Consider the following 25,870-nt stretch of genomic DNA (forward strand, 5'->3'; position numbering starts at 1 on the left):
AAAATACGAAGATAGTGTAAGGAGCCTCTGGGACAACTTCAAGCGTACCAACATCCAAATTATAGGGGTGCCAGAAGAGGAGAGAGAGCAAGATATTGAAAACCTATTTGAAGAAATAATGACAGAAAACTTCCCCTACCTGGTGAAAGAAATAGACTTACAAGTCCAGGAAGCACAGAGAACCCCAAACAAGAGGAATCCAAAGAGGACCACACCAAGACACATCATAATTAAAATGCCAAGGTCAAAACATAAAGAGAATCTTAAAAGCAGCAAGAGAAAAACTGTTAGTTACCTCCAAGGGAGTGCCCATTGTTGATTTCTCAACAGAAACTATGCAGTCCAGAAGGGAGTGGCAAAAAATATTCAAAGTGATGAAGAGCAAGAACCGACAACCAAGATTACTTTACCCAGCAAAACTATCATTTAGAATTGAAGGTCAGATAAAGAGCTTCACAGACAAGAAAAAGCTAAAGGACTTCATCATCACCAAACCAGTATTATATGAAATGCTGAAGGATATTCTTTAAGACGAGGAAGAAGGAGAAAAAGTAAAGATAAAAAATATGAACAACAAAGTGACAACAAATACATATCTATCAACAATTGAATCTAAAACTTAAATGAATAAAAAATCTGATGAACAGAATAAACTGGTAAATAGAATAGAATCAGGGGCATGGAAATGGAACAGAGGTAATTCTCAGAGGTAAGAGGGTGTGGGGGTTATAGGAAGAGATTAGACAAAAATCTTATATGCATGTATGCATTACCTATGGACACAGACAATAGGGTGGCGAGGGCCTGGGGTGGGGTGGGAACCAGGAGGAGGGGAACTATGGAGGGGAGGGTGGGAAAGGGACATCTGTAATAATCTCAACAATAAAGATTAATTTTTAAAAATGTATTTTTAAAAATCCACAAAAGAAAAGTCCCTTGCAGCTCAATTCTATCAGAGCCGAGAACAGAGCTGTAGAAACCACAAGTTCCCATCACAGAACCTTAGCTGAGTAGACCCTGTCCAGAAAGTGACACAAAATTTATACTGAGGGAAAGAGCAGAAGAGTCTACCTACAATTCATGAAAATGATGCCTGCAACTTGGCCTGAAAGAAGTCAGCAAAATGTATAAAAGTTTTGTATGTGGGACTGAGAATTAGTAAAATTTTTAACTGGGCCAGCAGAGTTCACTTGCCTATGACCCCTGCTTGCTAACAGGCCAGCAGCCTGGCCACAGGGCCTGGTCACTGCTCCCAGTGCAGTGGTGGCTGAGGGGTCAGCAGGAGCAAGGTCAAAGCCCTCCTCACCCCTCTGGACCACCTATCACCCCTACTCACCATTGATGTTCAGGAAGGGAAAGGTGTCCTGGATGGGAACATGGTGCTGTGACTGATCCAGCTCATCTTCCTCATCTTCTTCATCCACATCATTATCCTTCTCATCCCAAGGAGCAGATCCAGTGGATCCTACCAAGAAACAGACACGCAGCTGCAAGTGAACCCCCTCAGGTCCCAGTTATTGCTGTAGCCAACCCCCTGCACAAGCTAGGGACAGCTAGCACAGGGGGTCTCTGGGCTCAGTGTGCACCCTCAGTGCCCTAGTCAAGAGGAGTGGGAGCCGAGGATATGTTGATCCCTGATTCCAACTCTTCCCACGGAGCCCTGATGTAAGCTCTCTTCCCCTCCCCTATTAAGGAACTGCAAACCCTACTCCCTTCTACAGAAATCTCTTAATTTGTATTCTAACCCTCTTCCTACACATTAGCATCCCTTTTAAGAACTCAAGAACACGCCCTAGCTGGTTTGGCTCAGCGGATAGAGCATCGGCCTGCGGACTCAAGGGTCCCAGGTTCGATTCCGGTCAAGGGCATGTACCTGGGTTGCGGGCACATCCCCAGTAGGGGGCGTGCAAGAGGCAGCTGAATCCATGTTTCTCTCTCATCGATGTTTCTAACTTGCTATCCCTCTCCCTTCCTCTCTGTAAAAAAATCAATAAAATATATTTAAAAAAAAAAAAAAAAAAAGAACTCAAGAACACCAACTTCTCTCTTTTGTAAGCTTAATGTGAGAACAGACCCTTCTCTCCTGGCAGGGCCTCACCAGATTTGCTGAGGACAAATCAAAATTATCTGGCTCTCCAAAAAAAAAAAAAAAAATGTATCTGGCTCTTAATCACTTCTTGTTAAGGATTGGGTATTTAGGAGGATCGGGTGGTATTCTCTTAGTAAAAGTATCCTACAACTAAATGGCCACTCACCTCAACATTTATAAAGAGAACTTAAGAGCTTTTACACATGTCAATTGATTCTTGCAATAGCCTTTGAACTAGGCAAGAAAGATGCGCATCCCCATTTTTCAGCTGAAAAACTGAGACTCGCTAGGTCAAATGCCTTGATTCAATGTCCCACAAGTAGTGAAGTGACAAGAACCAGCTTTAGAACTCAAACCTTCTAAGTTTTATCTCTTCTTTCTTCTAAACTACCTGGTCTCTGCTCTTAGTGTTAAGTCCCAAGAAGCTTTTTTTTTTTTTTTGGTAGAAATCTATACTATACTCCCTCTACTTTCTAATGCTTTAAGCAATCGGGCTAGTACCTATCCCCCTAAATGAGCAAGAAGATTTTGCTGAGTTTACATCTTCTGTTCTCTGGGTCCTTCCTAGGGAAAGGCTTTCTTGCTTTACCAGTCTTAAACGTAAAAAGCCAGGCAATTTTTAAGTCACCTATCTCTTTAAGAGTCCAGCCTAGAACTTGACAAACGGTCTACCTTCTCCCTAGCAGCTGAGGCCTCACCTGGGTTAATGATGGAGCCCTGGGGCTGGGGGATGTCACACACTTGATATATCTTCACTGGATTCATGGGCACCTCCTTGGTGCCATCATACATCAGGTTGAATTCCCTGCTCTTGTTGAGAGCACAGCGGAGCTGGGCCTTCCATTTAGCCGGGTCAGGGTCATCCACCCCTTCCTGGTACTTCCCTGTCTCCACAGCCCAGGCCTGAGGAACAGGAAACTGCAGTGAGTGCCTACTGATGCCCAGAAACACTGACACACACACACACACACACACTCACACACACACACACACACACACCAGGGCCCACGCAGATGACATGGAGGGTTTATTCTGATGCAGCAGAAGGTAGCACCCACCACAAGGCCATCACTGTGATTTATAAATATCACTTGTTCAAACCTGTTCTGAGTCATACTTCTGAGATTCTGGTCACTGTACAGGTCCCTATTTCTCTTCCTAAAATGGAAGTAACCCCTGCATTTTTATGGTAATCTACGAGCCCCATTCTTTCAATTTTCACAACAATCCTTGCGAGGCAAGCAAGACTGGGTTCATCTCCATTTTACTGAAGGGGAATCTAAATCCCAAGGAGATTTATGTGACTTGCTCAAGACCACACATGCAATTGATGGTAGCAGGACCTGCAGACAGGTCTTCCAATTCCCAGTGAGAAGGGGCAGGATGAAAATGGGGGAGAAGGTAGGCCTGGGTTCAAATCATGACCCCACCATGTATTGGCTGTGTGATTTCAGCAAGCTACTTAGCCCCTCAGAGACTCAGCTTCTGCATCTACAACATGAGAGTAAACTCCCTTACAGAGCTGCCGAGAATTAAATGAGAAAATGGACATAGGGTGTGGATCAGGCATCCTCTTAATGCTAGTGCCCCCACCCCTAACCCACCATCCTGTCAAAGGCCGGTCAGAGCTTTGGATCTGTGAAAGCAACCTCACTTTTCTCCTGACTTCTAAGGCTCTCCCTTAGCATCTGCAAACAGATACACAGATAAAAATGACCACACAGCTTCCCACAGCCCCCTTTTCCTCAAACCCTAAGCACGAAAATTGCTCTTCTGAGTGGGGCTTCTAGGAACCAGCCTCTTCCTCCGTGGCCAGCCACCACCAGCTACGTCAACAGCAAACCCAATTTCAGACCAGCTGGAGGCAGGGTAGGCCCATCCCCCCTCCGTGCCAACTCGAATGTTGGTGCTGGTTTACAGATGTTTTCCTATCCCTATTGTATCATTATTTAATTTTAAATTAAGTGCTCGTTCACTTTCTCGGGCCAATTTTCTCTCTGCCTCTTCTCTCTACACCTGACATAACTGAGTCGGGTGGGAGACATCTCCAGGATGGCTCTCCTTTGAGATGTGAGCCCACCTTTCCTGGTCCAGTCTCGGCAAGATCTTGACAGGCCCACGGTAGAGACTGAATTTCACTTCTGACTTGCAGCTTAGAGTCAGGAAACAAAGGATGAATTCACTTCTTGGTGTCTTGGGGGTGCAGTAACAAAAGTTACTCACGAGCTGGAAGACTGACCAGCACAGAGAAGTTTTGGTCTGGAGATGGGGTGCAGGCTCGCAAGTTACCAACCACATCACACCCCTGCCCACAGCAGCTTCCCACCTGCTTCTGGCTAAGTCAGCTCTGGTTTCACTTAACATTTGTAACATGCCAGGTGATTAAAACTTGTTTTCAGTTAAGTAAAATTACTCTCATATCACAACAAATGTCTTTATTTTAATGTAATTTTCGATTTTTAAATTTCTAAATTATTTTTCAATTACAGTTGATGTGTAATATTATATTAGTTTCAGATGTAAAACATAGTGATTAGACATTTATATAATTTACGAAGTGATCCCCTTGATAAGTGTAACACCCACCCTACACCATACATAGTTATTACAATATTATTGACTATATCCCCAATGCTGCCTTTTATTTATAGAAAAGATATTTGTATAATGAAAACATAATTAAGTCACCTTTTAATTTTTAAGCAGAGGCATGGATAGGGCAAAATATGTCAATATCAAAAGAAAAACTTGCTAAGGGTCCACTACACCCATCTTACAGACTATGCTAGGAGCCTGCTGACACTCAGTAGTCCTGCCCTGGTCTGAAGAGCCATTCCCAGGCCCAGATACCTTTCTTCATAGCAAGAACCCTGAGCGAATGAAGAGGAAGAGTCCATTGCTGACTCTTGGGAGCTTTTGGAACAACTCACAGGAGTTTGGCCAACTTTACCCAGGATCCTTTGGAATGTGAATTGAGTACCTTGGACCAGTGGGAAAGAATAAATGACCTCAACCATCATAGACATGCCCCAACAAGAGAAATTACTATGCCTGTGAAGTTTGGGCACCCCCATCATAAACACTGTTGCATCAGCGTTTTGGATTTAGTGTATTCCTCATGTCAAAAGAGAAACCAGCACAAACCATAAAAGCCAACAAAGTCTGAGAGAATGGAAAACGTTTCAAGTCAAATGGTAAGGCTCTTTACCTTGAAAATGGTATTTTCCTCCTCCTGTTGGGGGCTATGCCGGGTGGCATGTTTCCAGGGAATCTGGAAGCGTTTGGAGTCCCTGTGCAGCCAGATGAGCCCAGGGTACAGGCCACTATCCACCTGGGCCACCAGCCAGGGCTTCAGCCGAACTCTGCGGGGGTGAAGGGCCATGATCTGGGTGGGGGAGGGGGAAGAAATGGGGAGAACAGGAGAATTAGGCCAGTCGCTGGGAACTTTTCCCAGTCACTGTTCCCTTATGATAGAGCTACAGTTTCATTAGATTACAGCAAAGAAACTAAATATGGGAATACACTGTGCCAGGTGGGGAAGAAAAGAAAAGAGGTTAAAGGGTTCTTTTGATTCTTATTCCAAAGCCATTTATACTTCATGCTCTAGCCAAATCAGACTTATCATGTAAGCAGATCACATTTCTTCTATTTAAATCCTGGAGCAGAAAAATGAAAAGATGATGTCATCTCTGCTGGAACACAGTCCTTCCTAAAGTACCAAGGGCTTTGGAAGAGAAAGAAAAGTACTCTTTTCTTTTTAATATGTTTTTATTGATTTAAGAGAGAGGGAGAGAGAGCTAGAAACATCAATGATGAGATAATTATTGACCAGCTGCCTCCTGCACGCCCCCCCATTGGAGTTTGAGCCCCCAATCCGGGCATGTGCCCTAGCCAGGAATCGAACTGTGACCTCCTGGTTCATAGGTCAACCACTGAGCCACACCGGCCGGGCAAAAATTATTCTTTTCAAACTCGTCTCAGGAGATGGAAGAAAAATTGTTATGGAAACAATAAGGATGTGGGCAAGAACCTGAAGCATGCTCTCTTTTTAGACAGACAACTAAAGATGAATGGGAATATTTTAGTAAGAAATAACACCTTCATGGGGAGAGAGAAGTGGGCTGGGGGCTGTGGGGGGTGGGAGGTCCCAGTTCCAAAGTCCTCACTTACATAGAGCAGGTAGTATATCCACCAGGATCTGAAGAGCTGGGCTTTGAGTTGGCTGTCCTTTCTCTGGGCCACCCAAAGATTCTGTACGGAAAAAAAAAAATGAGGGGGTGCTGACTTGGTTATCCACAGAACAATCTAGTGTGTGGAAAAAGACTTGGGAATGCTGGAGACTCTGAGGACCTGCCCTGCAGGTGAGTCTGGTCAAACTCAGAAACCCTAGAATAATCAAATACCACTGTTCCTAAGCCTAGAGCACTACAGACAGGGCCTGTCCTGCTCGGATGGCCTCCTTACCTGGGTCTGCTCATTTCCCAGAGGCTGGAGTGAGCTGATTGGTTGCAGGAGCCAGCCTGGGTAAAGTCTGCAATTAAGTCTCATAAAAATGCCCAGACATAGCAGATAGCATTGGAGGCAGCCAGCACTCACAACAGGAAACAAAGGTTTGCCTAGATTGTGTGCCCAAAGGAAAAGCTGGTCACTGAAGAATTGTTTGCCTGGAATGTTGTGCTTAGATTTTTATTATTTATTTTTTTGGTGTTCTTATTTTACTTTGTTTTTACTTAAGGTAAGAAAGAAACACCTAAAAAATAACATTCATTCAACAAAGAGTTGGTCATCAGCTACTGAGTGTCAAGCACTATGGTAGTTACTAAGCGCTAAAGCGCAATGTTTTCATCAGACTCCTTCCTGAAGAAATCCACATTAGAACTGCTCAAGCCCTGAGGAGGAAAGGAAGACAAATAAGTCACCTTCATACCCAGAAAGACCCCTACCTGGATCACAGTTCAGAAACCAAATCAGTTGAGTCAGCGAAAGGCTCCCATTCAGAGGCCCTTAGCTGAGGGGCTAGACTTCCATCCAATGGGGAAAACCCAAAGCCAACTCAGCCCTGGCACTTTAAGAGCAAGGCAAGACCTGCTCTTACCTGAGCCTTCTGACCCAATTACCATCTCCTGCAACTGAAACCTTCCCCCTGGGGAGCACAGCTCAGTGGGTAGGTGAGGTGGTTGGCATGCAGAATTCAAGTACCCCCACCCCCTGGTCTTGGCCTTGGTTTAGGTTGTTTTGCAGGGCAGCAACACAAGCCATCAAAGCCCGGAGACCATTACCTTATAAGGAGGAGGAAACACATTCTCCCAAGGGCGAGTTCTACCTTCTCCTCCTCAGTCCTAGCCTACTGGGAGGGGGAGGGGCAAGGGAAGGATAAAAAGAATAGAAAAATGGGCAGCCAACCAGTCAACCTAGCGAGGGGCTTTTGAGAATTTATATTGCAATGCATCCAAGTCCTGTGTCTGGGCCTGTCTGACACATAAAATCAACCTGTTGATGGATCCTGGACTTTGAAGAAAAGTGTTTATTCTAGTTGATCCACAGCCCATGAAGAAAAAATTAAGGCAACCAGGTCAACACAAGGAACTGCACATAGTGATGGGGAAGGAGAAGCAGCCACCCATAGAGGCCGATGATTAAGATCTCGAGCCCTGGTTCTCAGCGTTCTCCCGAGATGGCCGTACCCAAGAGCAACCCGCCCCAGCCTGCCCTCCTCCACCTTCTGAAAGTCAGCCAAGATCTCCCCCATCTGCCACCCAGTAACTAAGAGTCTAAAAACAGGCAGAGAGGGAAAAAATGGAAGCAACCAAATAACAGAGGAGAATGGCTAATTACATGTTCACAGGCTGCAATATTAAGCAGCTATTAACAACGGGGCATCTGAATAATTTTTATTGGATTCGGGAAAAGGTTTACAATATGAAGTTAAGGGAGAAAATGCAGCATATCATATCGATTGCCCAGGAGTATCTCCATCTTGTAACAACATGCACGTGGATCCGTATACATGCACACACAGAATTTTAAAAAGGGAATGAAAGAATACACCAATGCAACAAGACATTCGCAATGGTTACCTGGTGATAGGATCATGAGTGAATTTTATACCTGCCTATATACTTTTATATATGATTCATCTTTTCCTGCAATGACATGTTTCAATTTATTATTTTTTTTAAAAACTACAAGTAGTATTTTTTTTTTTTAACCACAGGAAGCTAAGACATTTCTTGGTCACTGTAAGGTATAGAACAGTGGTTCCCAACCTTTTTTTGGCCATGCCCCACCTAAGCATCTCTAAAATCCTGATGCCCACCCCATGACATATAATTCTTATTATTCAAAAAGTGAAGTCCTATTCACATGGAGGAAGCCTAAAGGGCCATTAACTTGGTCTAAACAAGCTTCCAAAGAACATGGCATCCATGAAAGAGAAAAATAAAAGAACAAAAGGACAGGTGAAGTACTGAGGAAGAAATTGTTAAAAAATAATAATAATATGAAGTGATAAGAAAAAGTAGCAAATAAAGTTTCAAAACATATAATAGAGAACTGAAATACATAAATATGTCACAATATATATTTATATACTGTATTTGAGGCCCCTAGAACCATAAGAAATGCAAAAAATTCACTGTTAATAACTCATTCTCAAATTGCCCCCCCTTAAAAATCAAATTGCCCCTCCCCCCTCCCCTCCCCCCTGTGGGGCATGTGTCTCACGTTGGGAACCACTGGTATAGAAGATGATGGCCTTCAACTGATGAGACCATGGTAAAGAACTGAAAATAAATATGTCACAATATATATTTATATACTGTATTTGAGGCCCCTAGAACCATAAGAAATGCAAAAAATTCACTGTTAATAACTCATTCTCAAATTGCCCCCCCTTAAAAATCAAATTGCCCCTCCCCCCTCCCCTCCCCCCTGTGGGGCATGTGTCTCACGTTGGGAACCACTGGTATAGAAGATGATGGCCTTCAACTGATGAGACCATGGTAACAACAACCCTTTATATCTACACAGGCTTTACAGTTTTTACATGTATTTTTACTTAATGTGTCTGATTCCATCCTCATGATGTGGAAGTGGTATTATTCTCATCCCCATTTGTAGCTGTGTTAACTGAGACACAGAAAAGTGAAGTGCTTTATCTGGGGCCTTGATCCAGCACTCCTGAATCAGTGTGCTGTCCCAAGTCCTGCCACTGCACCCCGCCATCCAAATCTCTCCCTTCTTCTACACCAGCGGTTCTCTTTCACAGGGGTCGCCTAAGACCATCCTGCATATCAGATACTTACATTACGGTTCATAACAGTAGCAACATTACAGTTATGAAGTAGCAACGAAAATAATTTTATGGTTGGGTCACAACATGAGGAACTGTATTTAAAGGGCCAGAAGGTTGAGAACCACTGTTCTACACACTGAGAGCATAAACCAAAAACACCAACAAAGATGCCAACAGCATGGAGGGCCAACCGGGAGAAGACTACAAGACACCCCCCTTCAAACACACCTAAATCAGAGTTCTCTTTCCAAACACCCTCACCACCCAAAGCCCAAAGCCCACAGAACCACCTCGGCCTAGTTGAACTCAGCCCTGGTATCTCTAGCTGCCATCACAGCGAAATTCAAGGCCTGTGTCTCCAACATGTATTTAACCAGCCAAAGAGCAAAGATGCTAACCTACCCCCCTCCCTTCATACTGGGCATTGAGCAGGCACATTTTCAACCTCTCCCAGGCACTAACCATGCTCTCTCATACCCCCATTCCAGGGGCAGGTCCTCTATAAACATCCCACTGCCATCTCTGCAGCTCCTGCCCAGACAAGTTTCCGGGGGGGGCACAGCTACCCCAACGCTGAGATTTGGCTGTCAAAGGTTTTCCGCAGAATAAAACACACTGCTATTTCTTGCAGACAGGCCTCAGTGGTGGTCCTGTTTTTTCCCTTCCTTCCGGAGGGAACTGAAATACCAACTTCCAGGTTCCCAGTCAGTCCTCCCTTTAGTTCAGCCCTGCTCAGGGGTAAATCCTGGGTTGATAGGCATAATTCCCGTGCCCTTCTTCTCTGCTGGATTGACTTTGGGGGCCGGCGAGGGGGAAGTGCAGGGTACTGGGTGCTGCTGTCCTGCCTTCGTTAGGCATATGTTTAACCCTAGAGGACTATCCTGGCTCCCCACCCGCCTTCACCAGCGGACTCAAGCGCCTTCTCCCTCTCCCTTCCCAGGCTTCCACTTTTGACATCCATCAAGAGCAGGGATGGCCCCTTTACCACCAAGCAGGCTCCAGGTAAAGTGTGGCACCTCAGGCCTCCCTTCCAGCCAGGCCGGGGAGACTTTCCACATTTCTCCACACCACCAGCCCTCCAGCCCCGACGGGAAGAGGCCTCACCCCCAGCGGCCACGCCCGGCGCCACCCTCCCAGCACCTCGCTTGTCTACTTGGAAATCCACTGGTGTCTCCCAGGGCGGGGGCCGGACTGTGCTAAACAAATCCAGGGAAAGAAAACAAACTGGCTAAAGGTCTTGGCCTCCCCACGCCCCAACTCCCCCAAACACCCACCAGTCCCAAAAGGCCCGCGGGCCTGGGAATTCCCCTCTTGGGAAATACAGAGGCCGGCGGCCCCGCGAGCCTGCAAAGGGTGGAGGCTCCTCAGCTCCATCCGACGGTGGGTGGTAGGAGCCGAGAGCGGGTTGGGCGGGGAAGGAAAGGGAGTCGACGGAGTGTGGGGTCGGGAGGGCCCAGCACTGCGGGGCTGGGGTACCCCAAAAGCTACCTGGAGAAGGTCGACAGTCAACCCCACAGGGTGTTCCCCCCAAAAAAGACAGATGTCCCCAAGTTTTCCTAACTCCACAAACTCAGGAACGGGCCTTTCTCCCCCAGCGGGCGTGTCCCTCCCAACCACCCCCACCCCCAGATTGGCCTCCAGAAGCTGGCGTCCCCACCTTTCCTCAATCGGCTACCAGAAGCGGACGTCCCTCCGAACCATGTCCCCAGCTGAGATCTCCAGTCGCCACCGCGCGCCTCGACAGGTTGGGCAGGTAACACCCGGCTCTGCGCAGGTAGGGAATGCGGGCTCCGCTCACGGTCCCGCACTGGCGCTTACCTGCTCCGCCCAGGTGCGCCCAGCTCACGTCAGCGCCTCACCCCAGACGCCACCGCCACCTCCGCCACCTGGCCACGCCCCCCAGGTGTGGCCGCGCCCCCTGCGCTCAGGATTGGCGGGTTGCGAGAAATATGAACCTCTGTGCTCCGGGAGGCCCCGCCCCGATTCTTACCACCCCCCTGAGAAAATGTGCAGATGCAGGCTCACACCTTGTGTCCGGGGGGGCTGGTGGTCCAGGGAACTGGAAGCGACGGGGAGGTCAGATCTAAATCTAGAGGGTGCCACCCCCCCTTCATGCCCCATAATTACCCTGCTGTGTGGAGACTGTTAACCCCAGATAAAGGTTTAGCGATTCTGGGTGGCCCGGCTAGCCGTGGGCCTGTGGAAGCAGGCTATGGGGAAGGGACCCTGGGTCTCTTCTGGGGGAAGCCCTGTGGCTTGCAGAGCAGGAATTCCGCCTTGACTCCGCCTCTTACCTGGGTGACCTTGGCTGAGTTACTGCGTTTCAGTTTCCTCATCTATTCGGTCACTCTCCCGTAAAGATGAAAAGCATGGCATCTGGAGATTCGCACCCCAATTGTTTATCTCATTTCAAAGTATTGGGATTCAAACCCCAACTCCTTCGGTTACTACAGACTTGGGAAAGTTTCTAAGCTCTCTGGACCCCAGTTTCTGATCTGAGCTAGAACAAGGTAAATCATAGCTCCCTGCTCAAAGGGGTATTGTGGGGATTCAGTAAGTTACTTAATATAAAGTGATTGGAACAGTCGTTGGCACTCATCGAGCGCTATATAAATACTTGCCATTTTTATCAGTGTATAAGGATAAAAAGTACCATGCAGGCAGTGCCTCACAGAACCAGATGACATCTCCGGTTATTGCCTGAAATTCAAGGCCCGTATATCCCATAGCAGGCACTTGAGGAGAGATCGCCAGTCCGGACAGAATACATGCTTACAGTGAGCTGTGCACCAGGGCACGAGACCCCAGCTGCACTGAGCTGTCATCAGTAAGAATGGGCATAAGCAGAATAGTTAAGTGTTGGAGTTTAGCTATCATCAACAAATCAACAAACGACAAGTGCTGGAGAGGATGTGGAGAAAAAGGAACACTTGTGCACTGCTGGTGGGAATGCAGACTGGTGCAGCCACTATGGAAGACAGTATGGAGTTTCCTCAAAAAACTAAAAATGGAACTCCCATTTGACCCTGTGATCCCACTTCTAGGAATATATCCCAAGAAACCAAAAACACCAATCAGAAAGGATATATGCACCCATATGTTCATAGCAGCACAATTCACCATAGCTAAGATCTGGAAACAGCCTAAGTGCCCATCAGTAGATGAATGGATTAGAAAACTGTGGTACATCTACACGATGGAATACTATGCTGCTGTAAAAAAGAAGGAACTCTTACCATTTGCAACAGCATGGATGGAACTGGAGAGCATTATGCTAAGTGAAATAAGCCAGTCAATGAAGGAAAAATACCACATGATCTCACTCATTCATGGATAATAGAGACCATTATAATCTTTTGAACAATAATAGATACAGAGGCAGAGCTGCCTCACACAGATTGTCAAACTGCAGCGGGAAGGCCGGGGAGGGTTGGGGGGCAGGAGGGAGGGGGGTAAGAGATCAACCGAACGACTTGTATGCATGCATATGAGCATGACCAATGGACATAAGAAAAAAAAAAAGTGTTGGAGTTTAAAGCACTGAGTGAGAGGCCATGGAGGAGTATTATGGTTGAATGGTGTCCCCCTAAATTCAAATGTTGAAGTCCCGTAACCTCCAGTATCTCAGAATGTGACCTTACTTGGAGATAGGGTCCTTACAGAGCTAATCAAGTTAAAATGGGGTGCGTAGGGTGGATTCTGCTCAAACATGACTGGTCCTTATAAAAAAGGGAAATTTGGACACAGAGACAGGCACAGGGAGAAGATAGCATCTACAAACCAAGGAGAGGCCTGGAACAGATCCGTCCCTCAAAGCCCTCAGAAGGAACCAGCCTTACAGACACTTTGATTTTGAGCTTCTAGCCTCAGGAACTGGGAGGCAGTAAGTTTCTGTTGTTTAAGCCACCCAGTCTCTGGTACGTTGGTTCAGTAGACCTAGTAAACTAATGCCGGCAGGTTGGAGAGCTCCAGATTCGTAATAATGTGGACTTGATCCCCAGTCCCAATTAAGCTTAGGGACATCGCCAACAAAAGCCTAGGAAGGCAGCAAGCCCCAAGCCTGCCTCAGCCAGCCGCTGCCTGACCAACTCTGCCTTCATGCAGGGGAGGGGCTATCACATCAGCACAGCCAGATCTTTATGGCTGATGAGCTCACTGGACAAGCAGCATCTTCCTTATAGCTCAAGGCTAGGCTCCAGAGACCAAGCAAACAGTCCACTGCAGGTGTAAGGATCAGAGGGGACCACCAGCAGGGTGTCATTTAAGGGGAGATAAACGCCCAATCGCACCCTAGCCCGTTTGGCTCAGTGGATAGAGCGTCAGCCTGTGGACTGAAGGGTCCCAGTTCTATTCTGGTGAAGAGCACGGACCTCAGTTGCAAGCTCAATCCCCGGCCCTGGTTGGGGTGTGTCCAGGAGGCAACCAATAAATGTGTCTCTATCAGCTCTCTTTCTCTCCCCGTCCCTTCCACTATCTCTAAAAATCAATGGGGAAATGTCCTCGGGTGAGGATTAACAAAACAAAATAAATTAAAAAGCCCAATGGCATAAAAGTATAATATGCTAATTAGACTGGACGTCCTTCCATAAGACCTTCCAGACGAAGCCAGGGGGAAGCCCGGGTCCCAGCTGCCAGAGGGAAGCCAGTGCCAGCAGCCAGGGGAAGGAAGGCCTACTCTTGCAGGAATTTCATTTTCTGGCCTCTAGTAAAAGTATAAGCCCACAGGCAGGCATTCACTTTTGCACTAGCTGAAATCTCCACAACTAAGGTGATTTCTTAAAGATCTTTAGAAGACTCATATTTTAGAATCAGAAAATTCAAGCTGGGAGAGCCCTTCCAATCCTCTAGTCTGAGGGTGAAGCTGGCTTAGAGATATTTGTTTGATCCACATAGTATTTTACACACCGGGAGACTTCACATAAGCGTCTGGATTCTCAGCAGCTCTTTGGAGAATCAAATGCTCTCAACACCTTGGGCCCGCAGTTCCACCGGGCAATGGCTGCCCATGTACAGGGGCCTACACATTACAGTTGGCACAACCCCACCCTATTGGGTTCACTCATTTACTTTCATTGCCTGACCCTGTAGGCATATGAGGTTGCAACCTCTAGTCCAAATCCCCCCATTTTATAGGTGAGAAAACTGAGGCCCAGAGAGGTCAAGTGATTTGCTCAAGGTCAGGTAGCAAATTAGCTACAAAGCCAAGGCTAGAACCCAAACCCAGGGCTGTTTCCACTTGGACCTGGCTCAGCACCCCAGCCAGAGTCTATTCTGATTAGAACTGCCCTGGTTGTTAATTTTTTTAAATCACCATGTATGTAGGCATTTTGGATACTATATGGAACAAAACTAAGTCCCAAGACTTGTGTCACTCTACGGAAGAGCCAATGAAAAGGGAGAAAGCAGGAGGAACTAAGGTAGAGATCAGAAGGAACTTCCTGACTCTTGGAATGGTGAGATCTGGCTTGGTCGAGGGAATGAACCTCTCCAAGGCTCTGGAGAAATCAGTTCTTCTATGTTCTTGAAGAACTCTCTTGGGATTCAGACGTCCGCAGTGTGGCTTGAGCCTGGGATGTCTCCATTGTCTGTCCATCAGATGGGGCAATGCTGACTCACTCCTGAGTGTGAGTTTCAGGCAGTGGGATGTATGTTTCAGCACATGGGGCTCTGATTCACAACTACAGGGAATGGGGAATTCCTCTCTCCTGCCCCCAGGCAGTTCTGACTTGGTGAGGAGGGGTCTCCTTCATCACTCAAAGGCTGTATGTCAATCATGTGACAGTAAAGTCATGTGGCCCAAATCCCACTCTTCTTAGTAGAGCAGAGGGCATGGCAACTGGGGAGGCTCTCAGTGACTCAGTACAGAGGAGAGCTTAAGGCTGCTGGAGTCAGTGATAGCAAATCTCTCCGAGGCGAGGCTGCGGGCTGGGGCTACTGAAGCTGGAGTGGGGACCTCCAGCTAAACAATCCAATTCTGTGTACCCCAAGGCACTCAGACCCCAGCCAGTCTTCTGCAAGGCATTCTGGGGCCCAACTGGTCTACCCCAAATCCTTCCTCCATCTTGCTTTCTCTCTGGCTCCACCCAACTGCTTCAAGGCGCCAAGGTACAGATGAGCCCGACACATTGCTTCGACTTCAACACGCACTGGTTGTTGGCCCTTCCTCTGCCTCGGTACCCTCCATAGATTCTATCCCAGAATGCAATCCAAATCCTTGAATGATCACTATTTCTGCAGCTGAAGCTGCACCAGAAATAAATTCATAAATAAATTTCACTTTCCAACTCAGGCAATGCAATAGACTTCGGTTCGGCACTTTAGGAAAAATCCCCACTAGGTGTTCAGCCTCTACTTTTTTAAAATATATTTTTATTGATTTCAGAGAGGAAGGGAGAGGGAGAGAGAGATGGAAACATCAATGATGAGAGAGAATCATTGATCAGCTGCCTCCTGCACGCCCCCCTACTGCTGATTGAGCCTGCAACCTGGGCATGTGCCCTTGACTGGAATTGAACCCGGGACCCTTCAGTCCACAGGCCGATGCTCTAACCAAACCGGCTAGGGCTCAGCCTCTATTCTTAAGCCAAGCTGCGTACTGGCAAATGTTCTCAAAGAAGCAGCTTTCTTTATTCCAAACTTGGATCTAGGTGGGAGGAGGAAGAGGAAAAACTAGACCCAGTAAATCACTTGGAAGGAAGCCACCTGCCCCCCCACCCCTTACTCCCGGGGCGCCCTTCCTCTATTCTTTCCTCCCTTCCGTGCCAATCTGAGGCTCCACTTCCATCTCCCCTGGCAAAGGAAGCTTCCATTGGCCCTACAGACAAAGGAGCCCAGTAAGAAACTACAACTGTCATGCATGTGAGACTTCACAATTCTGATGTCAACTATGCTGCCCTGTTGGGAGAGATCCGTGCCCTGATTTTGACGTCATGGTCAGCACCAACCAACCTACCCAGTGATTGTTTGCTGCTGTGAAGTGCGATTGTGGATATAAAAGCTCTCTGACATTGGTCAAGCGCTTTGCGGACTGGGGAGATCACTCCTAGTGTTATCTGCTCTTTGTTTCTTCATGTAAATTCTTTTCTCCTGGCCTCTGTCAAGTCCTTAAGGCAGCAAGGCACAGGCCAGCCAGGATCTTGTAAGCCAGGAGTTTCTGGCACAGGGCTAGGCTCAGGGTAAGCTCGGTGAGCACTGGACAATGAGCTGCCTTCAGAAAAAATGAGTTATCTGGGTATATAGAATCTTGGGCGGGGGTAGGGGAGGGCAGTGTGGTAAGAAACTGCACTTCTGTTCAATAAGACTGATTGACCAAATGTTTTACCTCTTCTCCTTCCCTAGTCCATTCCAGTGTAAGAATAATGAAGGAATTTTCAAAAGATAACCTTGACTCACAAAGTTAAGACAGGAGAAAAAGCATGGGAAGGGAGTTAAGAAGGGATGAGATATTTCAACAAAAACATTAAGAGATGAAATATTTCAACAGATATAGGGAGTGGAGAGGGCTGATGTTTTGGTTATAAAGCTTTCAGTACTATTTGATTTTTAAAGCAGATATGCATAATATTTAAGAAACATGTTCTCATTACTTTTTTTTTTTTTAAGAAAGAGCACTTGGGAGTCGAGAAACCTGAGTGTCCATGACAGCACAGTTTGTCCTGTAGTTATCTGAGCCCAAGGAGCTGAACAAATTCTGAAACCACCTTCTAATTGTAACCAGTCCTAGATCTACGATTAAATTCTAGAGGAAGCACTGATGTCTTCCCCAAAACAACCCTGTGCTTTGGAATGAATCAAAACTTGTCTTAAGCCTGGCTGGTGTGGCTCAGCAGTTGAGTGTCGACCCAGAAACCAAAAGGTCATTGGTTTGATTCCCAGTCAGGGCACATGCTGGGGTTGTAAGCTGGTTCCCCAGAATGGGGTGTGCAGGAGGCAGCTGATCAATGCTGTCCCTCTCTCATCAATGCTTCTATCTCTCTATCCCTCTCCCTTCCTCTCTCTCTCTCTCTAAAAGTTAATAAAAACATATTTTTTAAAAAAACTTGTTTCAAATTACCCTTCTTTCAGTTGCTAGTTGTACTAATGAGCTAGCTGGACCTGTTTCCTCATCTCATGCTTGAGGAGACTGCCTATTTCACAGGACTGTCAAGAGAATTACATGAAATAAATACGACAGTAACAGGTCTCAGCAAAAGTTCTTTTTCTTCGGTGCTGTGCCCTCCCATCTTTAGGCAGGGATCTGACACAGTTCTGGGCACCCAGCATTCACTTAATAAAAATTTGAAGAATTCAGAAGTGAGTTCCTGTATATTTACTCTCAGGGCAGGAAGGCTATGAAGCACTTCATTTCTGTTGATTGGATCAGGGGCAAGGTCCAAGTGCAGATCCTAGAGCCCAGTGCTTAATTCCTTTGAGGAGATGTGGCCAACTAACGGGCAGGCAAGGGAGCGTATAAATGACAGGTTCTTTGACCAAGTAGCAGCCCTAGCTCCCAGCCCTCCACCCCTCTACTGTGAGAACTTTCTCTTAACATAGTCCACGTACCCAGCTCCAAGCCAGACTAGCCTCCTAGCCAGGGACCTGTGGTTCTGCAGAAAAGGTGAGGATGGTGTCCATAGGGATGTCCACTCTCCTGAGTGGCTCGGGACTGGCACACTCATGTTCACACGACAGACTCCCTCCCACACTGACTTCTCCACATCACCCAAAACGTGAGTTGTCTAGCATTCAAAAGTCATTCAAAAGCCATCCCTGCCCAAACCACACCCAAATTCCTCCAGCTTGAACCACCATTAGTCTGCACTAAGCGGAAGCCTAAAAGCCATGGAGGGTCACCCCCATTAAGGAAGGAAAGGAAGATGTACATACAGATGTAGGAGTTCAGTGCTGACCTCATGTGACCCCTGGCAGGCAGAACCCCAGAGTCAAGAGCTAAAAGGGTTTAGGTCTTTTCTAAGACAGGCTCAGGCCCAGCACTGGGTCCATCTTGCATGAGACACAAGCATCAGTCCTTCATTCATCATTTAGTAAATATTTTTTGCACACTTGGTATATGCCAAACAATATCCCTGCCCTCATAAAACATACTGCCTCCTATTGTCTTCTCTTTCTTTTTAATTTACATATATATTTCCATTGATTTCAGGGAGGAAGGGAGAGGGAGAGAGAGATGAAAACAACAAAGATGAGAGATAGTCATTGATCGGCTGCCTCCTGCACGCCCCTTACTGGGGATCAAGCCCACAACCCAGGCATGTGCCCTGGCCAGGAATCGAACCGTGACCTCCTGGTTCATAGGTCAACGCCCGCCCAACCACTGAGCCACGCTGGCTGGGCAGCATGCTTTCCTTTAAAGGAAGCAGCTTCTAAGCCAGTGATGGCGAACCTTTTGAGCTCGGCGTGTCAGCATTTTGAAAAACCCTAACTTAACTCTGGTGCCGTGTCACATATAGAAATTTTTTGATATTTGCAACCATAGTAAAACAAAGACTTATATTTTTGATATTTATTTTATATATTTAAATGCCATTTAACAAAGAAAAAATCAATCAAAACAATGAGTTAGTGTGTCACCTCTGAAACGCGTGTCATAGGTGGTGCCTGGTCCAGGAAGTCAGGAAGGCCTCAGAGATCTAAGCTTTGACTGATGGTTGCTATACAGAAACACAGGCCCAGTTTCGCCGCTGGGAAATCCAGATATTTAGGTAAAATCTCCCAACTTTTGATATGCTTGCAACAATATTTTTAAAAAATTTCCGACTTACATGTGCCATATGAAACATCCCACAGGAGCTGCTGTCCTGGAGGATGGGGACGTCGTCACATTTCCTCTGTGTTCCCCGTACTTGCCGCACACGGGGCCCGGCACACAATTGGTGTTCAACACATGTTCACTGAATACATATATACATAGGTTCACTATTAGTATGTGTATTTTGCACTTGAGGAAACAGGCTTGTGGAGGATACAGGTCACATGGGAAGTGGCAACGTTCCGGTTCAAGTTCAAATCTCTGAACTTTGAAATAGACACAATGACTGGCAAGAAAGATGGACTCAGAGTGGAAACAGGTCTCCATCCATTCCTTACACCACCCTCCACCTCCGAGGTGTTCCCACTTGTTACCAGCATCCTGGGTGAGGCCCCACCTGTTGTTAACCCCCCTGGGAAACTTCTGATCCCACCCTCTGGGACTCTTATTTTGTTCAAACCTAAGAATCAGAGACTGAGGCAGCCCACACACCACCTGTCCCTCTCCTGGCACAGCGACATCTGCTTAGTTGAGCTGCTAGCGGTAGCCTTTCAAATCCAAAGAAGACCCAGCAGGCCTTCCCTGGCCAGGCGCCTGGCCCACTAAATCCCCTGGGGCAGCCTGGTGGCTTCAGAGCTCTTTCTGTTCATTATTTACAAAACATTATTCGCAGAATCGGGCAAGGCTGCTACAGAGCTAGAAATGGAAAGACGTGGGAAAATAGTCGAGCCAGTGAAGGGGGACTTGGGGAAACAGAGCGCCAGCCGAGAGGCTTCTAAAATGAGTCAAGATTTCTACTAAGATCCACTCAGTTGACAGAACCCCACCCCACGGGTCTCGCTCCTGCCCTTTCTCTCAGGTCACGAGGGGAACTCAAGCTTCGTGCTTCGGAATGTTCATCTTGCTCACAGCCTGATTAACAGTCATATCCCAGGATGTGTGTGACCATCTGTCTGTCCTGGGGGCGTGAAGAAAGTAACAGCTCTGTCCTTGACCCTGACTGAGCCAGGGGCTGGATCTGAAGCTTCAGGGGCCTGGGAAACTGGCGAGTGAGTCAATGGCTGGAGGCCCCGGGAGTTTCGCTCTGGTTCAGAGCTGGATCCCCACCTCCCAGTTACTATTCTGTGCAGTGGCAAGTGCCAGCTTGTCTCCCCTTCCCGCCCAGCCAGGAAACCAGCCACATTTCTCGTTCAGGCCCAGACCCGTCCTGGCCGCCCGGATTCCACCGCCCAGGCAAGAAGCGCCTCTCGGCCCAGCGACCTTTTCTTACCCTTTCTTTCTGGGTTTTGTCACAGAGGAATTTTTATTCCGGTGGTTCAGAGCGGTGGGGGCAGGTGGCCCCAGGGTGGTGGGGTGGATGTCAGGGGGTGACGGAGAAAAGATGGGAAGGAGGGAAAGGGAAACGTTAGGCATTCCATTCCTGGAGCCGTTCCATCCTGGAATCCAAGGCCAATGAAGGAGGTGAGAAGGATGGACACTGTGAGATCCCGCCCCTCCACAGCTGTCAGGAGGACTTTCCCTGATTCCCACGGGAGGGTGGGAAAGAGGCCGGGTCTGGGCAGGTCTGGAGCGTGCTGGTTCCCCGTGGCCCTGGGGGAACACGCCCTGGCTTGCTGACCTCTCAGGTAGGAGTCTATCAGGTAGGAGCACATGCGCTGTGTGAGTGTGTGTGTGTGTGTGTGTGTGTGTGAGAGAGAGAGAGAGAGAGAGAGAGAGAAAGAAGTGGAGTACATGCAGGTGTTTATTCTCTATCTGAGATTCAAATGTAACTGGGTGTCCTGTATTTATCTGGCAGCCCTGCTATAGGGGGTCAGGGCTTGGGAGAACTGAACTGAGGCTGAAACCACCCCCACCCCCACCCCCTACTGCCATGTCTTCAATATCAGTGAGGCAAGGGCCAGTTTCTGGGCACACAGCCTTGCCTTGACCTGCTCCCCACCTGCTCCTTGGGCCCCGCAGCCCACACAGCCTGGGCCCCTCTCCCTGCAGCTCTGAAACTGCAGACTTTCATGTCAGGTTAATGCTCCATCCTGGAGCCCCTTTGAAGATGAAAAGCTCTCCTGAGCAATGAAGTCTCTGTTGTTGTAATTAACATCATTAAAAGTGACTTTTCTCATAGCCCTGTAGAAACCTGGGGGACTTCACCTCTTTTTTTAAAATTAATATATTTCTGTTGATTTCGAGAGGAAGGGAGAGGGAGAAAGAGAGATAGAAACATCAGCGATGAGAGAGAATCCTGCACGGCCCCTACTGGGGATCGAGCCCACAACCCGGGAATGTGCCCTGACCCAGAATCAAACCATAACTTCCTGGTTATCGGTTGATGCTCAACCACTGAGCCATGCCTGCCAGGCATTCACTTCTTGCAAAAAGTACCTCCCTTGCTCTTTCAGGAGATGGCCAACCTCTTCTAATCCGATACTGGGGTTGGGTTAGAAGCCCTAGTCGCTGTGCCCACCCACCCTGACCTAAACTTGTCTTTACCTTTTCAGGCGATTCTTCACCACAACAAGGCACCCATCTCTCTGGACTCAGTAGCCACACTCTCCTGGGACATATCTGCGCCTCCTTTCCTGGGTCAATAACACCTGGTGAATGGTAAAGCCTGGGCTACTATTTCCACCCCAGCTCTGGACCAGACGGAAGGGGTGCCAGCTGCTGTCATCTCATCTCTCAACCCAAATGCCCAGACCACTAAGTGCAAACTCTTCCTTGATTCCAAGAATCAGGTTGTTCTTGTGCGAGGGACCATCTGGGAGGGCGTGTATTTCCCTCCAAAGGTTGGTCATACACTAGTCAGTCACCAGGGCAGCGGAAGGTCAAGCCCAGAGGCCCTGAACACAGTTTGTTGTTTTAATTCTTTCTTTCAAAAATTTTTAAAATTCTTTATTGTTTAAAGCAGCGGTTCTCAACCTGTGGATCACGACCCCTTTGGCGGTCGAATGACCCTTTCACAGGGGTCGCCTAAGACCATCCTGCATATCAGATATTTACATTACGATTCATAACAGTAGCAACATTACAGTTCTGAAGTAGCAACGAAAATAATTTTATGGTTGGGTCACAACATGAGGAACTGTATTTAAAGGGCCAGAAGGTTGAGAACCACTGGTTTAAAGTATTATATGAGTCTCCTTTTCCCCCATTGACCTCTCCCCGGCTGCCCTCACCCCCCAACACATGCCCTTACCCCCCTACTGTCTGTGTCCATGGGTTATGCTCATACGCATGCATACAAGTCCTTTGGTTGACCTCTTACTCCCTCCCCCCGCCCCGCCGCCCCCACTTCCATCATAGGTTGAACAGTCTGTTCGATGCTTCTATGTCTCTGGTTCTATTTTTGTTCATCAGTTTATGTTGTTCATTATATTCCACAAATGAGTGAGATCTGTTTTAATTATTTCTAGGAATGTGTTCTCTTGCTTTTCCCAAGAAGGTGATCAACTCTTCCACAGAAAGAGCCGTAGCATTTTATTCCCTAAAGGTATGGCATCCTCAACATTACTAAGTGGGTTGTACCAAATTAGCATCTCTCTCTCTCCTCTCTCTCTCTCCCCCCTTCTCTCTCTCGCCTCTCTCGATTCCCAAGGCTCTTAGCAGACACTGCTGCTTCTTTGAGGAAGCGGGGAGGCTGCTCTCTGGAATCCCTTTGGTAAGGACACGAATCCTGTTTGTTTTGTTCTGTTTTGTTTTCTGAAGAGAAAACACTGATTTCAGGGTATATGCATGTGTGATTGAAAAAGTTTCCTCCTCCCCTAGCTGGTTTGACTCAGAGAATAGAGTGTCAACCTGTGGACTGAAGGGTCCCAGGTTTGACACATGCCCGGTTGCAGACTCGATCCCCGGTGTGGGGTGTGTAGGAGGCAGCCGATCAATGATTCTCTCATCATTGATATTTCTCTCTCTCCCTCTCCTTCTCTGAAATAAAAAATATAATAAAAGAAAAGAAAAAAAAAGTTTCCTCCTTGGACCCAGCTGACAATGCTCAACCCTTGCCTACGCTAGCCTCATCTCCCTCTCCACTAGAACTGCCCTGCCCCAAATACATTCACCATCATCCCTGCCAGCCATCAGGGGCACTGTGGTTCCAGTCACGTTAGAATTGGCAGACACACTGATCCAAATATTCATCCGGCCCCCAATCCCTCCTCGTGTCTTTAGGCAGAGCTGCAGGAGCTCTGAGTTTGCAGAGTAAGGTTAGCATTTCTGCGCTCGACGGAGTTCCAAACAGCTTTGCAACCTGCCTCTGCGGAGCTTTCAGCACAAGAGTTTATCACGCACTCAGGAAGGACCTCTTCAGTTGCGAATTTCATTTCTAAAATTTGTACTTCTCCAAAATTGATCCAGAGACATAGCAGCATGGAACAGACTGTGAAATCTCAAAGGAAGGTGGGGGTGGGTGGATGGGTGGGAAGAGATCCACCAAAGAACTTGTATGCACATATGCATAAGCCTTGGACAAAGACAATAGGGTGGTGAAGGCCTGAGCTGGGGGAGGGGATGGGGGATAGAAAGGGTCAATGGGGGAAAGAAGAAGATATGTAATACTTTCAACAATAAAGATTTAGTTTTTAAAAATATAAAATTCTTAGTTCTCCCCATGAACGCATAGGGAAGAAAACAAGGAGAAATGAAAAGCACCAGAGGACACTAGAAAATCTTGTTCATGAGAAATGGATGGTTGTTAAATGCAGGGCTGATATTCTTGGGTTTTCACGATCTAAACTAAAGGAAAAGCTGCCCCCCACCCCCAAGTGGTAGGTAAGTCATGGCCCAAGGAAAAAGAATAAGATCGCGGAGGCCCCGCCCTCCAGAGGCCACAGGCTCCTTAGGTAGCTAAGCCTGCGATGGGAGGGCTGTAGTGGGGAGGGATCTGGTAACAGTCAAAAGTGGGAGAGCATTTCAGCAGCAGCTGTGGATTTGGGCTAATAGGCGAGTAGAGACTCGATTTCATGCAGGATGGTAATTCTTCACTTCATTTTTGAAAAAGTAAGGACCACCATTCTACTCTGAGGATGTTTTTTTTCTTCTTTTCTCCAAAAGAAAAAAAAACCAAATCACATATTGTCACACAGATGGACTGGTGGTGCTCAGGACAGTGGAGATTTTCTGGGGCAGGATGACATAGAAAAGACAAGTGAGAAAAAATGCATCACTTCTGAGCCAGCATCGCAGGTTGGATGAATGACTCCTCCTGGCTGTTCTCTTAGTGCGTGACTCACGCTCGCATTAAGGAACGTGTCACCTTGTGATGTCATGGGGGATCATCTGCTTCTAGAACGGCTCCCTCCTCCTGACTGTGAGCAGCCCGAGACCAGGGCCTGTGTTCGCTTTTCCTGTAAATTCCATGGCGCTCCCCATAGGTCCAGTGTGCAACCCATGGCTACTCAGCAGACGCCCTCCAGGTCCTATATGGACCCAGCGGCGTACATGAAGTGCAGACTCGTTTAGTACTTAATATGTGACTGAGATGCGAATGCAGGTCCATCAGAGTCCAGTGCTCTCCATGGTTACTCAGCAGACGCCCTCCAGGTCCTATATGGACGCAGCGGCTGAGATGCGAATGCAGGTCCATCAGAGTCCAGTGCTCAGTTGTAACCGCTCTGTGAACCTGCCTTTCCTGAGAAGGGTCAGTCAGTCAATGAGAGGCAACACCAGCTTTCCTGCTCCCCCAGGGCGGCTCCTTCCCCACCCCCACACCCCAAGGCTCCTAAGTGTGCAGGGCCCCAGGGCTCAGTTCAGGCCTCTTCTCTGTATTTGTGATAGGTGATCTCACCTGGTGTCATTCGCACGCTGACCACTCCCCTAGTGCCTGGGCATCCCGGCACCCTGCCTCTCTCTCCTCTGAACCCCACCTGTGCACTCACGTCTGACTACCTTCTGGACTTCCCCATTGGCCATCTAGTGAAAATATCAGGCTTCACATGCAAATCAAATGATGATCTTGACATTTGTTGGGCAGATGATGCAGGGGCTCTGAGACCACAAGGACAAAGGGGGGACAGAAGTGAACAGCTGTGGGGAGCAGACCCCTGGGATCCCCTCTTGCTGTGACCATGCCCCACACAGGGACTAGTGTGGATGTCATGGATTTCAAAAACTGAATTCATGACAGTCTCAGCTGAGGGTGATTACAGCAGGAGAAACTTGAGATACCAATGCCAAGAGCTGTTGAGAAGTGGGAGGAAGCATTTGGTAAGAAGATGAAAAAGTCTCCGAAGTGCTGGTGGGCAGCATCAATAACAAACTTGCTGCCCAGGGGGGGCCACTGGCAAGGAAAATTGAACAGCCTTGTCACCCGCACCAGACAGCACTGTGATTTCTCTAAGGCCCAAATCTGATCATATGACCCCCTTGCTTGAAATCCTTTAATGGCACCCTCACCTTATATGGGATTGGGCCGAACTCCCCAGCGAGGCGTGAAAGGCCTTTACTGGACTGACCCTCACCTGCCTGCCCCTGCGACCTCTCCCTCTCACCCATCCAACACAGACCACGTGCAGGTCTCCAAACACATCCTGACACCTTTGCTCATGCTATTCCTTCTCTCAGGAACATTCCTTCCTTTGCATGTTTACCCAGGAAACCCTGACTGGGCACACCCTCTGTGTACTTCCCCATAACCTACCCCAACCCTCCCTCTGCCCTCCAGCAGAGCATTTTTAAAAAATATATATTTTTATTGATTTCAGAGAGAAAGGGAGAGGGAGAGAGAGATAGAAACATCAATGATAAGGAG

General features: G+C 47.6%; 1 protein-coding gene across 2 annotated transcripts in view; it reads right to left on the reverse strand.

Annotated features, from left to right (window-relative positions):
• The window catches only part of IRF6 (interferon regulatory factor 6), an 18,272-nt gene extending 7,077 nt beyond the window's left edge, over positions 1-11,195 (reverse strand). The window contains exons 1-5 of one of the 2 annotated variants that reach the window (XM_005858502.2): positions 11,041-11,195; positions 6,260-6,340; positions 5,298-5,474; positions 2,788-2,992; positions 1,337-1,465 (exon numbers count right to left, since the gene is read on the reverse strand). In XM_005858502.2, the coding sequence (XP_005858564.1) occupies positions 1,337-1,465; positions 2,788-2,992; positions 5,298-5,471 (508 nt within the window). In that variant the 5' untranslated portion in view covers positions 5,472-5,474; positions 6,260-6,340; positions 11,041-11,195. Of the gene's footprint in view, positions 1-1,336; positions 1,466-2,787; positions 2,993-4,169; positions 4,324-5,297; positions 5,475-6,259; positions 6,341-11,040 lie in introns of those variants that run through there. The other variant, XM_014531197.1, reaches the window with a different exon arrangement.
• Positions 11,196-25,870: the final 14,675 nt, after the last annotated feature.

This window comes from Myotis brandtii, unplaced genomic scaffold (assembly GCF_000412655.1).
Source record: "Myotis brandtii unplaced genomic scaffold, ASM41265v1 scaffold119, whole genome shotgun sequence".
NCBI classification, from domain to species: domain Eukaryota; kingdom Metazoa; phylum Chordata; class Mammalia; order Chiroptera; family Vespertilionidae; genus Myotis; species Myotis brandtii.